General features: G+C 40.4%; 1 protein-coding gene across 10 annotated transcripts in view; it reads right to left on the reverse strand.

Moving 5' to 3' along the window:
* Window positions 1-18230, reverse strand: part of CLOCK (clock circadian regulator) — a 121875-nt gene that overhangs the window by 7727 nt on the left and 95918 nt on the right. For 8 of the 10 annotated variants that reach the window (XM_047798758.1, XM_047798750.1, XM_047798753.1 and 5 more), the window contains 7 exons: window positions 15091-15232; window positions 12885-12985; window positions 12317-12406; window positions 9379-9531; window positions 8336-8542; window positions 7338-7543; window positions 2909-3206 (listed from right to left, as the gene is read on the reverse strand). In XM_047798758.1, the coding sequence (XP_047654714.1) occupies window positions 2909-3206; window positions 7338-7543; window positions 8336-8542; window positions 9379-9531; window positions 12317-12406; window positions 12885-12985; window positions 15091-15232 (1197 nt within the window). The remainder of the gene's footprint in view (window positions 1-2908; window positions 3207-7337; window positions 7544-8335; window positions 8543-9378; window positions 9532-12316; window positions 12407-12884; window positions 12986-15090; window positions 15233-18230) is intronic. The other 2 variants (XM_047798756.1, XM_047798757.1) reach the window with 2 other exon arrangements.

Here is an 18230-nt window from a genome sequence, read left to right on the forward strand (position 1 = left end):
AGCTGCACCTGCCGGCCTATACCTCAACTACAGTTACACGGGATCTGAGCCACTTCTGCGACCTACACCACAGCTCACGGCAACTCGGGATCCTTAACCCACTGAATGAAGCCAGGGATGGAACCCACATCCTCATGGAGACTGGTCAGGTTCTTAACCCACCGAGCACAACGGGAACTCACTTTTGTTGGTGTTTTTTTTGGGTGGGGGAGAGCTCAGTCACAAAATAAGGATACTCACAGTACCTCCCACACTGGGCTTTTATAAAGATTACATATTTACATTACTATTATTTAAAAGTACCATAAAAATGAGGGCAAAACTAGAGACTTATGTCCTATATAGTGTGTGAAGTAACACAGGAAAAAACAAAACAGGGCACACAGTCTGAAGTCAGGAGCCCTGGATTTGAGTCTTGCTCTTGCTCTGGCCCTTTCTCAGCTGTGTGGCCTTTGACAAAAATCAACAATATGTGCGCCTCAGTTTCTTTTGCCTAATTTCTCTTGGAGATATAAAGAAGACAAGCCAAAAGAAAGTGGATTTTTAAAATGAAAGTCTTTCCTCACCACTGACAATCTATCTGGATGGACCTGTGATGGGGGATGTCTGCAAATGTCTATGAAGGACACTTTTGCATGTGTGCACAAGCACACACACACGCAAACAGATCTTTGAATCTTAGAGGTGATAAGCTTTGCTAAAGAGCTGAGAACTTTTCTTTTTCTCTTTGTTATTAGTAAAAGCTCTTGTAAGATAAAGAACTCAGGGTATTTATAACCTACAAAGGAGGTACGTTTTGGAACTAGGAGTTATTACATCATCAGGAAAGACAATTTGTATATTTCTCTTTCTATACGAGTGTATTTCCAAAGGGTATTGCCAATCTTATTTCTTTAGTGGTCCCGAGTCTTGGAATTTTTTTTTTAAAGTGGAAGAAAAGAGAACTTCATTCTTTTAAGGTCTCTCCCTCATTCCCTGTGTGACTCAGAACACCTAGAGGGTAAGGCAAATCCCTTCCCTTTCTAAGAGTTTGCTTCCATTTCACTGAATACATTTCCCTTAGATAATAGTGTATAACCTTTTATAAATTCTGGTCATTAATTCATTTCTAACAATAGCTAACTCAGTCATTAATGGCTGCACTATAGGCTTAAGGTCTAAGGGACTGGGCTGTATGACTCTCAGAGATATTTAAGCAACTATCCTGTTTTAGTTTTCAAAAGTCGCCAAGTTAAGAATTGTATTTGCACCAGAACACCAATGGTAATATATTAACACTGTGTTTATACAGAATATGAGGATACAGAATAATACTTGAAACTCCTACTCACACGATATCTTGCGTAACTTTAAAAATGAGGATAAAGGGATTCCCATCGTTTGTTTCGTAGTTAACGAATCCAGCTAGGAACCACGAGGTTGCCAGTTCGATCCCTGGCCTTGCTCAATGGGTTAAGGATCCGGCGTTGCCATGAGCTGTGGTGTAGGTTGCAGACGTGGCTTGGATCCCGCGTTGCTGTGGCTCTGGCGTAGGCAGGCAGCTATAGCTCTGATTCGACCCCTAGTCTGGGAACCTCCATATGCTTCGAGTACGGCCCTAGAAAAGGCAAAAAGACAAAAAAAAAAAAAGAATAAGGCCTGGAGTACCTGCAACGGTGCCAGGCTTAGCCTACACTCAAGACTGCTGCTCTCTTAGGCCGGTAGGGAAAACGCTTGGCTTCCAGATGCCAGAATCTGCACTGGGGGCCCCCAAATGAGAGCACTGAGGGCTATAAATTTATCCTGATTTCCTTGCGAGGGCCCCATTCTAGGTGACTCTGTTCAGTAGCCTTTGGATAAGGAGACTCTGTCTGATACACCCCCATGAGATCTGTGTCTGCACTCTGGTTAATCCCAGTGTCTCTCACACTCACCAAGAGGTCATAACTGACAGCCAGGTATGCTGGCTCACACCACACTCGGAGATTTACATGCATCTCTTGGCCATGGGCTATGAACTATTAGCACCTCCACATGACAGATGAGGAAACTGAATTTGAGCAGGTGAAGTGATCCATCAGGTCACACAGCTGGAGGTGCAGCAGTGACTGGATGTCATGGCAGCCTATGCCTCCACAATATTTCTCTTCTGACAGTAACTTATATCTAAAAATCATTACAAAATTGAATCCAATAAAATCACTTAAGATTACGTCTATACTATTTTTTATTTTTTATTTATTTTTTAAATTAATTTTTTTTTTTGTCTTTTTGCCATTTCTTGGGCCACTCCCGCAGCATATGGAGGCTCCCAGGCTAAGGGTCTAATCAGAGCCATAGCCGCCAGCCTACACCAGAGCCACAGCAACGTGGGATCCGAGCCGTCTGCAACCTATACCACAGCTCATGGAAATGCCAGATCCTTAACCCACTCATCAAGGCCAGGGATCGAATCTGCAACCTCATGGTTCCTAGTTGGATTCGTTAACCACTGAGCCACGAATGGGAACTCCTATACTATTTTTTTAAAAAATCCCTTTCAATACTTCTGCCCTATGGAGAGTATAGCTTTATGGGCCACTAGGGAAAGTAAGAGAAAAAAGAAAAGTGCCTTCGCTGGGATTCCAGCAACTCTAGCCCAAGCCAAGTCTGTGTAAAAGACAATGCCTCACATGGGCAGGAGGCAGCCACATGTTCCATGCAGCAGTTCAGATAACTGGGTGTCTCCGAGGCAGGGTGAAGTCTTCAAAAGACAGAATAAGAGAAGAAAAAACAGCCAACAAGCTTCCTGTCTTTGTAGAAACTGAACTTGTACAATAAGCATTTACGAATTTTTCAGATCATTTACCAAACTACCTATTCATTTAACCCCTCATTTCACTATGTGAAAGTGAACAGGTTTGGGATAGCTTCCCTCAGGAAGAATTACCTGTAAAAACTGCTGCGGTGGCTGAGGCAGCTGAGCCTGAGATGCCTGCTGAACGGAAGGCAGCGGCTGGTCCTGGGAGCTCTGCTGCTGCTGCTGCTGCTGCTGCTGCTGCTGCTGCTGCTGCTGCTGCTGCTGCTGCTGCTGCTGGACTGACAGGGCCTGTGGCTGCTGGTGTGAAGCCACAGCAGGGTAGGCAGTCACCACCGGCCCCATGAGCATGGCGCTTGGCACCATCACAGCCCCACATGCCACGGGAGCAGTGACTAATTTGGTCACAAGTTGCTGACCTTGAGAAAATCTGTTAGGAGGAGAGAGAGAAGGGCTATCAGGAGAAGAAGGTATACGTGATAAAGGTGGTAGGTTGAACACTTCAAGTTAAGACTCTTGAAAGCTATATGCTCCACTTTCAGTTCCTGTCTTTTTCTTTTTGGGCCACCGCATGGCATGTGGAGTTCCTGGGCCAGGGACCACAGCTGCAATCTACACCACACTGTGGCAATGCCCGATCCTTAACCCACTGCACTGGCCAGGATGGAACCTGCGTCCCAGCGCTAGAGACACTACTGATCCCAAGGTACCACAGCAGGAACTCCTGTTTCATGTTCCCTTTGGGACACCAGTGAAACAAAAATGCACAGAGCCAGATAAAATGATCACAAACAAAAATTCAAAATTTTTAAAAATACCCTCAGGCAAAAGAATGAAATCTGACTTTTTCACCATATATAAAAATTAAACTGGATTGAAGACCTAAACATAAATGTTAAAACTATGAAATTCTTTTTTCTTTTGGCTTTTCTAGGGCCACACCCACGGCATATGGAGGTTCCTAGGCTAGGGTCAGAATCAGAGCTGTAGCCGTCGGCCTACACCACAGCTCACGGCAACGCCACATCCTTAACCCACCGAGCGAGGCCAGGGATCAAACCTGCAACCTCATGGTTTCTAGTCGGATTCATTAACCACTAAGCCACGACGTGAACTCCAAAACTATGAAATTCTTAAAAGAAAATATAGACGGAAAGTTTCGTAACATTGGATTGGGCAATAATGGGATATGACACTAAAAGCAAGGCAACAAAGGAAAAAATAAATTGGAAAACAAAAATAAAAATTTTTGCATATCAGGAAGTTCCTTCTGTGGCACAGTGGGTTAAGAATCTGACTGCAGTGGCTCAGGTCTCTTCGGAGGTGTGGGTTTGATCCCCTGCCTGGCACAGCGGGTTAAAGGATCCAGCGCTGTCGCAGCTGTAACTGGGGTTCAGTTCCTGGCCCAGGAACTTCCATATGCTGTGGGTTTGGCCATAAAATGAAAAAAAAAATTTTATGTGTGTATCAAAGAACACTAGCAACACAGTGAAAGGGCAAGTGAGAGAGTGGGAGAAAGTATTAGCAAACCATGTATCTGACAAGGGGTTAATTACTAGAAAAGACAAAGAAACCCTACAACTCAGCAACAATCTGATTAAAAAATGGCCAAGGGTCTTGAAAAGTATTTCTTCAAAGAAGATACACAAATAGTCAATAAACACATGAAAAGATGCTCAACATCACTAATCATCAGGAAACCGCAACTCCAAACCACTATGAGATACCACTTCTCCTCCATTAGGATGGTTACTACCCAAGCCAGAGAGTAACTGTGCTGACAAGGTGTGGAGGGCTGGCATCTGATCACCGTGGATAGGAACAAAGTGGCTCACCCACCAGTACAGCGACTTCAAAAAAATTAAAAATATTAACTACCATGTGATCTAGCAATTCCATTGCTGGGTATACACTCAAAAGAATGGAAAGCAGGGGCTCAGATACTTGGACACCATGGTCACAGCAGCTACTTACAACAGCAAAAGACAGCTGAACAGATCAACAAAACTGTATCTTATAAACATAATTCAAAACCAGTTGATACTCTTTATCAGCACGTTCTATGAGTGCCCTCAGTATATAAATTCACGAAGCAGCACAGTGCTCACTGTGTTCCACTTCACCTATATTCCCTCCCCCCCTTCCCTCTTTCATATTCTTTAATAAAAAACAACAAAATAAGGATGCCTCTGAAAGGAACAATTTTATTTCTATCTGCCTTTTCTGTGAGTAAGATGACGTTTGTTTCTAAGCACTGATCACTGATGGTCAGGAAAGAGGTATGACTCCACTGCAGACTTAGCATGATGCAACTGCAATGACAAACTGTTTCCAGTACGTCACTTCATTAAACTTAGCATGGACACATACCTTACATGTTCTGAAAGACAAAATAAATCTATTTTCGAATCCATGACAAATCTTAAAAATAAAATAAAATACCATATTTTACATACTTTAGGACTAAATAAAGTCAGTCCAAAGAAACAATATTTACAAAGTGACTTAGTCACGGAAGTGCTAAACACTAATTTCTCTGTAATATTAAGAGATTAATTTTTCAATTGCCCAAATGCCCACTGGTAAACTGTGATGAGAGTGTTTTATCCGTGTCTGGCACCGAGAGACATTCTGCATCTACTCTGTACCTACGCACCCTCTACCAGCAACACCATCCTGGGCTCCTCGCCACACGCACGCAGCCAGCTGTCTAGGACCGGGCCAGGTATTTCCTTCATAAGGCTTTCCCTGACCACACTCCTCTCTTTCTCTGCTTGTCTCAACTCAGAAAACTGCTCACTTTCTCCTTCCTAAAGACCTAGTGACCATTTATCACATCAAATAATACTGATTAGTTTACTTTTCTATGTCTTTTACTAGTGTGATCTTTCTCCTGGGATAAAGCACGTGCCATACTCGTCTAAGTAGGTACTTAAATGTTTGCTGAAATGTTCCCCTGGCTCAGAAAACAGATGTCTACAAATCATTGCTAAATTATGTTCTCCAAAAGGCAGGTCAACATTCAACGTAAATGAGTGTCTCCTCAGGCTTTAAAACTCTATATTTCTATGGAACACATTCATAATACTTCCTTTCACAAGCCAGAGCTGGAAGTTAGACTTTTTAACTTGAGGGAACTGAGTTCCAAAGAGAAGCAATGAGTTGGTCCTTGCTCTTACTGCTCCTGCAATCCTGCAGCTTCTTAACTTTCTGGAAATTAATAGGACTTTAATAAAACCTATTACACAGTCTAATACAACAGTAAGCTATTACAAAAGGGGAGCCTCACTTATACTGCACTTGAATAAGTAAAAACAAAAATTATTTAAAATAGGATTTTCAGGTCTATAGAAATCCTATAGTTATTGAAAAACACCTTCCTAATATTTGAAAAAGGTATTTCTCCAAATTATCTGTTTCTAAATCAGTTATGGATGACTAAAACAAGTCCTACCTAGTGGATTTTCTACCGTTTAGTAGGCACCAGAGCTCTGAAGTCAGAAACCCAGGTCTGACTCAGATCCCCTTCTCCCCCCCCCCACACCCACCCCTGGCTGCCAACTAGCTAGAGGCCCTAGACAAAGTTATTAACAACTCACTTTTTTCTTACCCAAGAAATAAAAGACCCTGACATGTTTTTTTTTTGTTTGTTTGTTTTTTTGTCTTTTTGTCTTTTTCTAGGGCCACACCCGTGACATTTGGAGGTCCCAGGCTAGGGGTTTAATCGGAGCTGTTGCCTCTAGGCTAACCAGAGTCACAGCAATGCCAGATCTGAGCTGTGTCTGCGACCTAGGGCAACGCCAGATCCTTAACCCACTGAGCAAGGCCAGGGATCGAACCTGCACCTTCATGGTTCCTAGTAGTATTCGTTAACCGCTGAGACATGACGGGAATTCCCCTGTTTTTTAAAATAAGAATTAAACGACATAATATATTTTGAGCACTTAGTACAATACTTAAAACTCAAGGAAATGAGCTACTCTTATTCCCTAACGTGTATACTACCATACTATGGTAGTATGCACCCTAACCAATGCTACTACACAGGAAACTCATCGGCCTCTGTATTAAAACAATTAAAGTTTTATAGTGATATGGACAAAACCTGTTATAAAACTTGTACAACAGTGTCCCATAAAACTTGGATACTATAGTATTTGTTGGCAAACTTTTGGAGATGAAACAAAATTTGTTGCTACTCTTCTATTAAAAGTCCTTAAACAATGGATACATTGTGTTTTTATTTCAAATTCAAATGTGAGCAACAAATTAAAATCACATTTTTAAAAGTAAATTTATTTTATTATTATTATTATTTTTATGGCCGCACCCATAGCACATGGAAGTTCCTGGGCCAAGGACTGAATGTGAGCCACAGCTGCAGCAACACCAGATCCTTTAACCCAGTGCACTGGGCCGGGGACTGAACCCAAGCCTCTGCAGCAATCCGAGCCGCTGCAGTTAGGTTCTTACCCCAGTGAGCCACAGCGAGATCTCCATGTACTGTTTCTTCATCCATCAATGTATTTCTCTGGAATGACTAGTGCAAGGTGACACCTACCTCATCTGTCTGTCCTGAGGGAACGCAGCCAGCGCAGCACCCTGGGAACTGTTCTGTGGCATGCTAGATGGAATCTGGACCATGCTGCTGGCCGCCGGCTGAGAAATCACCATGGTGTTGTACAGTGGGGCCGTCAGAGTGCCCTGCGTCTGACTAGGGAGAGATGTCTGTTGACTGTGACCGCTCAGAACGTTTTGTTGACTCTGCTAGAGAAGAGAAGATTTTACAGATAAATTACCTGAAGAAAAGGTATTCAGGAAATAGGCTTCTACTACTCATCGTTCTAACAATAGCTGACTTGACAGAAAAAGAAATGGAAGAACACATTACTCTGGAAGAAAGCTAACCATCCAGGAATGACGTGTAGTAAAATGAGAATGAAGTGGTCTCCCACATCCTGCTGGAAAGTAAGCTACAGCTTTAGAAAAGGAGCATAATCTCAACAGGGATGAAGAAAATATATGTGAAGGCTTTCAGTCAAACGCCCAAGGTCAGAGACTGACATTAGACATTTGAAGTCTTGGGTTTACATAGATTCACGTGCCAAACGATACAGTCTCCACATGTGGTAACCTAAGTCCTGGCCAGCCTCTTGCAAGTCAAACTTGTTTTTAACACAGAGAAGTAGACTCTGTGTTCATTTTAAGCAAACTGCAAAATTTTTAAAATGTCAAAATCTTGAAAGCACTTAATATTCAACAATTCCTATTCAACAATTTCATAAGTTTTGTGCACAACTGCTGCACCCAAAGCATGTCGAAGTTCTTAGGTCAGGGATCAAACCTGACCCGAGCCACAGGAGTGACAAGGCTGAACCCTTAATCATTACGCCAACAGGGAACTCCTACACAAACTATTTTAAGGATCACCTTCAATACTGTACTTTCAAATTATGACTATTAAAGTTTTAAATATGGTATTGTTCAAAATGAAGGTTTATTTTTGTTTTAGCACACCACACGTTTCAATCCACAGCCCATGGTCCTCAGCCATGTTACCTGACTTGATGAATTCTGTACAGTCTGCTGCTGTATCACATGCTGAGCTGTGCTAATGGGTTCATTCATTCCACTTTGAATCTGGTTATTTTGAACAACTTGGCCTTGCATACTTATAGGTGTGAGCTGCTGAAGATTTGATGGATTTCCAGAAGAAAGCTGAACAGAACCAAAATTCAATCCAGGGGTTGACTGCTGTAAAAACATCTTTAAAAATAAAGAACACATTAAAATGATCTTTTTAAATTAAAAAGAATGAGAGTATTAAAAAAGGAAGCAAAACAGCTATAAATTAAGTTTAAAGAGCAAATATCAAGACAACTAAGTCATTCTGAATGAACAATGAGCAATAAGCAATTACTGAATAAAATGTGATACCTCACTTTCATTCTTCCAGTCACCCTCACACTATCATGTTTCCAAATTTCAGAAAAAGTATTGTAAATTTCAAAACCTTCACTTGTTTGACATTTTACATGTTGGAGATTATTGTATCAGAGACCCTAACTCAGAGCTACTCAAAGGTCTGCGGACAGGGGTGGGGGACTCGGCATTCATCACTAAAAAAGCATGGCATTAAACAGGAGTAGTTTTCACTTCAAGTTTCCTTTTACCAAATTCCTAGTCTCTTCAGATAAGCATAACTTTAGAGTGGCCCTGCTGCTGGACCAAAGAGACAAATTTGAATCATTCCTACTGGCATGTTATTGTAAAAAGACTGAAGACTATTTTGTAAATTCGGTAGCTACATGTACCTAAAAGTCTATGTAACATATTATTTTGCTATTACGGATTTAAACTTACTAAAAATGCAACTGAGATGACTTTAACCTGGAGAAACAAGGATGTGGATGGAGACACTCTCAGAATGAATTATCTTTCGAGACTGTAAATGCAAAATCATACTGAGTATAACCAATAAGTATTTATGGAACTAAACTGATGAAATGTATCTTTGGCACCACGTGTTTCATTAAACAAGACTATTTCCTATGAATCTAAAATGTGACAGCATGCTTTGCTTGTATTCAAATATAACTAACCTGCAGCCCTTGACCATGGACCATTTGAAGTTGTTCCTGAATTTTTCTTAATTCTTCTTGTTGCCGATGAATATTTGCCTCTATCATCCGGGTCCGTTGCTCCAACTGGTCTTTCAGATGCTGCATGGCTCCTAACTGAGCTGAGAACTGAAACTGAAGTATTGTGAATGGAAAAAGTGTAAAATCTCTGAGAAGCACTTCTTCCAGTTGTACACTGTGAAGCTAAGCAGTGTATCGTGAGATAAGAATGTTTTGCCACTTATTCATGTACTGCCTCTCAGCTCCTAAGTCACCTCTTGGCTCGGCTTTGGGACACTGGATTGGACCCTGTAAGTACAAGCAGTCCCATCAGCAGAAGATGCTGAGGGATACCGCAAATGAGGTGCTCGTCTTTCTGGTCCTGCTGCTCTCCTTCTAGCTCTTACGCCACGGGGCGCGCCCTACAGAGAATGAGCTGCGCTCCAGCCTCACTAGCATCCTAGTGGTTGGATTCTCGGCAGGTGGTCCCACTCTCCAGCCCTGGTCCATGCACCTCAGTCAGAGTGTCTATCATCCAGTGGCTCCAGCCACAGCTGCCCCAGTAGGGCCTGAGCCTCAGCCTGGCCTGGCCTGGCCTGGAGGAGCAGCAATTTAGGGGGGCTTCCCAAGCTGCTCCTCCTTGGCTGCTCTCTACACCCAGCATCCCTACGGTCTTCAAAACTCAGAATAAAAATCTGACAGATAACCAAGCATACTATTTTTATCCTTATTTTCACCTGAAACTGTTCTCAGACAAGTATGAAACCGAGGCTTTTTAAGACTAAGCAATTATAAATGAATGAATGCATCTGTGAATGAAAAGCACAGTTATTCTACTTCCAGAGTAAGAAAAGGTTTTCAATCTTACTAATTTGTTTCACCTGCAGTCTAGGTAGCTCATTTGCTACTGCTTGAAATCTAGCTACACTTGGTGACTCACCATTTCTTAAGTCTCATTCTCTCTCTCTATATATATATATACACACGTATGTGTAAGTTCATTTACTTATTTCCAGGAATATTCAGTACAGGATACAGTGTAAGAGCAGAAAGAATTTCACTTTATTAGAAATCTGTCTAAATCTTGAAATTGTCTCCTACAATGCATCCAAAAGTGACAAATGCCCCTCAAAAGCTTTTTTATTACTTATCTTCAAAAGTTTGCACTGAGAATAGTGAATATTATTTTTCATAGAATATAACTCTGGGAGTTCCCCTTGTGGCGCAGCGGAAACAAATCCGACTAGCATCCATGAGAATGCAGGTTCGATCCGTGGCCTCACTCAGTGGGTTAAGGATCTGGTGTTGCTATAGCTGTGGTGTAGGCCGGCAGCTGCAGCTCCAATTCAACCCCTGGCCTAGGAACTTCCATATGTCATGGGTGCAGCCCTAAAAAGAAAACACAAAAACAAAGAATACAACTCTGACTATGAAGTTGACAGTAATCAGATCATATGTTAGAGTATACTGGGTGTGAGAAAATATTACAAATTATATTTATGCTATACTAATACAGTTTATCCTAACTAAAGTTATTTATATCTTTAGTTAAACATTCCACTGTCACCACTTAAAGGATTTCTACTAAGTGCAAATAAGAAAATAAAAATAAACACAGAAAGCAGAATGTTAGGAAAATCATAGAGCTAAGAAGCAAAGTGCTTGGCTTTGTCATTGAAAGAAATATGAAACCTGAAACTTATTAACATTTTGACACAACAGATACTGTTTATTTCATGAATATATATGTTAAGAAATTCTTATTCAATATCTGTTTAGAAATTCTTATTCAGTATCTTGAGATTAATGAACTAGTAATACTGAAAATATATCAAATATTTACATTAAAATCTGTTACATTTCAGAATAGAAAGCATTTGAGGACTCAGCAAATAGCTGATAAAAACTACTGCAACTCCAATAACACTGTCTTCTTATAAATACCTCATACAATCATATGTTGTTAGAAGCTGAGATTATGACATTTAGGTAATTTATAACATTGTCGATATACTTGTATTAGTGTCATAATATATACTAGCTATAATTATACATGTATAATTTAAATAATCATATAAGAAAAAGGTATTTTTAGAAAAATATTTTTACCTGTTGTTAACTATCACTATTTGAAATGAAGATACTGTTAACTTTAATAAAAAAAATGCAGACAAAATTTAAGATTATTTTTAGTACAACTTATTAGTATTTTTAACATGTCTAAGGTTCTGAATGAGTGAAGAATCATAAATTAAAAGTCACAATGTTATAATCAAACATGTGGCTTCTGTAATACCTCCCCTCTGTCATGCTAGTTTTTGTATTGAGGCCTCCTGTGGGACTCAGTTCCAGCAACAATTCCTCCAGAAAGTCCTCTTTCACTTCTTTAGGCCACATGAAGTATCCATCTAACGTGCTCTTATCTCAGTCTTTTATCTTGAACTGACTGTGTAACACTGTATTCTAGTTGTCATTTTACCTCTAGATAATAAGTCTCTTAGTAGAGATAAATTTGTACCGCCAGCACCTGTGATATCTGATAATACAAGGAACTCAATAAATGTCCTGTATATGAACAAATGAAAAAGTACATGAATAAAATTACTTCTTCCAACACCCACAGGAAGAACCAAATGAACAGCTGTATTTCACCTTTAACAGCTTACCGTCTACAGTGTTTCTCAGCAGGGATTAAGCAAGACAATTCTGTGTTGTGCACAGTTGTCATGCGCCCTCAAAGACAGCATTCCTGGCCCTTGCCTACGAAAGGGCCAGTGGTACCCCAACCTCACTCAGAAACATCCCCAGGTAGTCTAAATGCCTACAGGTGAGATTTACTGCATCTGTATTTTTAAAAATCTCTAGTAGCTTAAAAACAATTTGAAATTTTAAAATACTTAACTGAAACAAACAAAAATACCTGAGAGATGCCTTGTGGAACTGATACATTTGCAGCTTGAGACATCACTGGCTGTGTTAATGATTGACCAACAGACTGGGAATTTAGGGACTAGAAGCAAAATAAAAAATGATTGGGGTGACAATCACTCCCGCACACGACCACTTGCACCAGAAGCATCACCACGGCGTCTTACAAGCGAATCCCAAGCGGCCCACGCCTTTTAGGCTGCGCACCGGCATGTGCCCTCTAAGCTGGAAAGGCCTTCTCCCCACTCATCTTTTTGTCTTCCAAGGCGTCAGCCACATTACCTTGCTGGCTGGACTTCCCTAAAGTGATTGGTATTTGAAATTAGATATAAAATAGCTCTAAATTATCAGCTTTTCATAACTGAATTAAATCTAATATTTTTACCTGAAAAATAATGAAAAGGATCAGTATGTCTGACAACTACTTCACAGAAAAAACCTTAAGTGTTATATATCAACAACTATTTCAAAATTTATAGAAAAGGGATAATTAATAAATGAATTTCTCAAGATTTGGGTGATTTTCCCCTTCAGTAAAACCTTCCGTCAGAAGAGCATACCTGACCACTAAGCGAGGGCCTCCTTGGTACCATCTTCTCATGGGCTGGCAGATGCTGCCTGGGAGGGGTGCTCGTGTCTGCTGGGATCTTTGTTGGTGTTGCTGAGGTTCATCAACAAAAACAGAATAGCATTAGTACTTTAACATATATGATCTTAAAAAAACAATCTTAAAATGCATTTCAGTGGATAAAAGTGGTTTTGAGTTTTTTTAAATTATTCGATAAAAGGAAAGTCTGACAAAAAGATTAATTTTACTCATTTTTTAAGGACAAAAACATTATCTGAAATAGGAAAACTTCCACTATAAAAATGGTTACCATGTTAGTAGATGCAAACTATTCCATTTAGAATGGATAAGCAATGAGGTTCTACTGTATAGCACAGACAACTCAATCCAGTCTCTTGGGAGAAACCACAATAAAAAATAATATAAGAAAAGGAATATATACACAAATGTCTGACCAGAGCACAATGCTGTACAACAGAAACTGGCACAACACTGTAAATCAACTATACTTTAATTCAAAATGTAAAAAAAAAGGTTACAATTCAATAGTTAAAAAAAAAAAAAACTAGTAAAAAATAGCCTAAGGACCTGAATAGATAATTTTCTAAAGCAGATATACAGATGGACAGCCAGGATATGAAATAATACTCAATATCCTAATCATCAGGGATGTGCAAATCAAAACCATGATCAGATCACCTCTACCTCTCAACATGGCTATCATCAAAAAATCAAAAGACAAGTGTTGTCAAGAGTGTGGAGAAAGTGGAGCCCTGCACACTGTTGGTAGAGATAAGAAATGGTGCAGCTGCTGTAGAAAACAACAGATCATTTCTCAAAAAAGTTAAAAATAGAACGACCTCCCAACAGAGGGAGTTGTGGCTCAGCAAGTTAAGAACCTAACGTAGCATCCGTGAGGATGTGGGTTCGATCCCCAGCCCCACTCCATGGATTAAGGATCCACTGTTGATGCAAGCTGGGCATAGGTTACAGATGCAGCTCAGATCCAGGGTTGCTGTGGCTGTGGTGTAGGCCAAGAGATGCAGCTCTGATTCAACTGCTAGCCTGAGAACTTCCATATGCTGCAGGTGAGGCTCTTAAAAAAAAAAAAAAAAATAGAACTACCATACATGATCCAGCAAACCCATATCTGAGTATTTATCCAAAGTAATTGATATCAGAATCTCAAAGAGATACCAGCACTCCAGTGTTGATGGCAGCACTATTCACAATAGCCAAGATACAGAAATGCCTGGATGTCTACCGACAGGTGAATGAACTAACCAAATGCGGTGTACACATACAATGAAGTATTGCTATTCAAACTGAAAACGGAAGGACGTTCCGCAGTCTGTGATGCGGGTGACTCTTGAGGACATTATGCTGAGCGAAATGAGCCAATGACAGCCAAGTACTGCATGACTCCATCACATGAGATTTTTCTCAAAGAGTCAAATTCACTGAATCAAAGAGCACAAAGGTGACTGCCAAGGGCCAGGGGACAGGGAAATGGGGAGTTACTAATCAGCTGGCATAATGTTTCAGAGAAGCACAATGAATAAGCTCCAGAAATCTGCAGTACACCACTGTACCTACAGTCAACAATTACACATTGTACACTTAAAAATTTAAGAGGGTAACAGATCTTATTCTAAGTGTTCTTACCACAGTAAGACAACATTTTTTTTTAAGCAGAGAAATGACTATAATAGGGAAAAATTTTTTTCCCTAAGATCTCAGAAATTCTAGCCACGGTGCTAAGTGGTTCAAACAACCCTCTTTTCCTTATTACATGTTTTAATACTCTGAGAAATAAGTGCTAAACTCTTTTTAAAAAATTAAAAAGTATACTAATTTAATGACAATTATACAAACCTTCATAAAGACAAAATACACACAAAACACTTTCAAAAAGCGAACTTAAAGAACACTTACCGGCTCTACCAATAAAAAAGGAATTACTGTAAGTTCTGCTTTCTTTTTGAAGGATAATCAAAAATAGTACCAACATTGCCAACTACCTATTTTAAAGGCTACTTTATAAACTTAATTCTTTGCTTAAAGGTAAGCAATGTGCCTCTTGTCCCCTGGGAAGGTTAACTCCTTAGGAACTGATGAAAAATGCTGATACGAGTAACACAAACAAGGGAGAAGCACTCTCTTCAGAGCACGTCTGCTTTCAGCTAGGGCACACTCACAGGCAGAGTCTGAGATGGCTGTGTGTGAGGACTTCCTCGAACTCCGTGAGGAAGCGGACGGAGTCGGGCTGCGGTCAAACCTTTCCAACGCTTCCTTGAGACTGACTGTACTTATACGATTATCAGACCCAGAATCTTGGCTCTAAGGAGACAAACAAAATAAATGTTTTCTTGTTCAGTTCAGAGATCCCTAAATCAGCAATATTGCTTGCTAATCCCTCCTCCTTAAAATCAGTTTTTACCCATAACAAGACAAGTGTACCTATATGATATTAGGTAAAGAGATGAACACTTATATTTTTATAGCCAGAAAGTTTTGGTTTCATTCTCTATGTAAAGAAACAACAGATGCAAGGGAATTAAGTTATTTAGACTTTTACTTTATACCACATGTAAAAATTAACTCAAAATGGATCAGACCTAAACATTAAGAACTAAAACTGTGGAAAGGCACCATGGAATGGGAGGAAACATTTGTAAATCGTTTATTTGATAAGGAATTAATACCCAGAATATATAAAAAGCTCCAGCTACTAAAAGCAAAAAATAAATAATCCCTCCCAACAAACAATCCAATTAAAATATATGCAAAAGTCTTGCATAGACATTTCTCCAAAGAAGATACATAAGTGGCCAGTAAATATATAAAAAAGATGCTTAATACTATTGATCATTAGAGAAATGCAAATCAAAACCAAGAAACACCATTTCACATCCATCAGTGGGCTTTTATCAAAAAAAATAGAGGAGTTCCTATCGTGGCGCAGTGGTTAACAAATCCGAGTAGGAACCATGAGGTTTTGGGTTCGATCCCTGCCCTTGCTCAGTGGGTTAAGGATCCGGGGTTGCTGTGAGCTGTGGTGTAGGTTGCAGATGTGGCTCTGATCCTGTGTTGCTGTGGCTCCAGCATAGGCCGGTGGCTACAGCTCAGATTAGACCCCCTAGCCTGGGAACTCCATATCCCATGGGAGCGGCCCCAGAAAAGGCAAAAAGACCAAAAAAAAAAAAAAAAAAGGAAAATTGGCTCATTTCACTCAGCATAACGTCCTCAAGAGTTGTCCATGTCACAGACTGCAGAACATCCTTCCCTCTTCAGTTTGAATAGCAATACTTCATTGCATGTATACGCTGCATTTGGTTAGTCCATTCAGCTGCTGGTAGACATTTACACATTTCTGTGTCTTGGCTATTGTGAATAGTGCTGCACTGAACGCTGGAGTGCTAGTATTTCCCCGAGATTCTGATTTCAATTACTTTGGATAAATACTCAGATGTGGGCTTGCTGGATGATATACAGTAGTTTTTATTTTTTTTTTATTTTTTGTCTTTTGTCTGTTGTTGTTGTTGTTGCTATTTCTTGGGCCGCTCCCGCGGCATATGGAGATTCCCAGGCTAGGGGTTGAATCGGAGCTGTAGCCACCGGCCTAGGCCAGAGTCACAGCAATGCGGGATCCGAGCCGCGTCTGCAACCTACACCACAGTTCACGGCAACGCCAGATCGTTAACCCACTGAGCAAGGGCAGGGACCGAACCCGCAACCTCATGGTTCCTAGTCGGATTCGTTAACCACTGCACCACGACGGGAACTCCTATTTTTATTTTTTAATGTTGGCAAGGATACGGAGAAATTGGAACTCCTGTGCAGTGTTGGCAAGAACATAAAATAGCACAGCTACTACTGAAAACAGTGTAACAGTTCCTCAAAAAATTAAATACGGAATTACCATATGAGTCAGCAATTCCATTTCTGGGTATATCCTTAAAAGAACTGAAAGCAGGGACTCAAATAGCTATTTGCACAGCCATATTCATAGCAGCATTGATCAGAATAGCCAAAAACAATTCAAGTATCCATCGATGTGGTATACACACAGTTGAGTATTATTCAGGCTTTACAAGGAAATCCTGACACATGCTACAATATGGACGAACCGTGAGGGTCTTTTGCCAAGTGAAATAAGCCAGTCAGACAAATACTACATGGTTCCACTTATGAGGTACCTACAGGAGTCAGAAGCATATCAGTGGCTGCCAGGGTCTGGAGAGAGGAGGGACTGGGAGGTACTAGTGAATAGGTATAGAGCTTCAGCTTGGAAAGACCAAAATTTTGATGATGGATGGTAGTTATGCTTGCACAACAGTGTGAATGTACATTTAATGCCACTGAACTGTACACTTAAAATTGGTTAAGATGGTTAATTTTATGTATATTTCACATCAGGAAAAAAAAAGTGAAAAAAAAAAACCCAACAGAATAATGATGACACTTTAGTTTATAGACGAAGTACTCTAAGCATCTTTGGAACTCAGTATTTCCCTGCTCAAAATCTCCTTTACTCCACTGACCCGTACAGACAAGTCCCCCACATCTCTCCTGGACTCTCAGCTCTCTATGGTTCCTCATCTTCGATAAACTTCTTCCTCCACTCTACCTTGTTCAATCACTGCACCTGTCATTACCAGACACTGTAGCACCTCTAAAAGCAGAAATTAAAACCCCACTTTAAACCATACTTCCCTGTCTAAGGTTTCCAGCTCACCTGCTCAGACATTCCTTTGGAAAAATTAAAGTCAACCTAAAATGCATACTCAACACTGAACAGAAACACTGTTTCTAGGAGGCTCACTCTCCTACTCTTGACAATTATTCCACACCTTTCGTGTTGCTTTTAAACTTCTTTTTCCCCCTCTTTCAACTGATAGCCTTGCTTTAAATAGATGAGAACATCTAACATCACCAAACATCCAACTGCCTACTGACACAGCAGGTATGCAAATACAGCCATCTTTTCTGTCCGCCTCATTACAGCAGAAGCGCGTTCAGAATGAGGGCCCATCAAGGCCCTCCATGTGCAGCAGTGAACTAGGAACAACTCCCTGTTCTCCTCTCTTCCAGGGTAACTGCCTAGGAGCAGACGCATGTATACACATACACACATGCACTACATATATATACCACACCTACATTCATACACACACATATAAACACATACATCCACACACCCATATACATGCATAAGTATATACACACATGCATACACACACATCCACATCCATACATATACACACATGCACATCCGCACCCACACATACATACACACACATACATATACAAACACATCCACATACATATACACATC

The sequence above is a fragment of the Phacochoerus africanus genome, chromosome 10 (genome assembly GCF_016906955.1).
Source record: "Phacochoerus africanus isolate WHEZ1 chromosome 10, ROS_Pafr_v1, whole genome shotgun sequence".
In the NCBI taxonomy this organism is placed as follows: domain Eukaryota; kingdom Metazoa; phylum Chordata; class Mammalia; order Artiodactyla; family Suidae; genus Phacochoerus; species Phacochoerus africanus.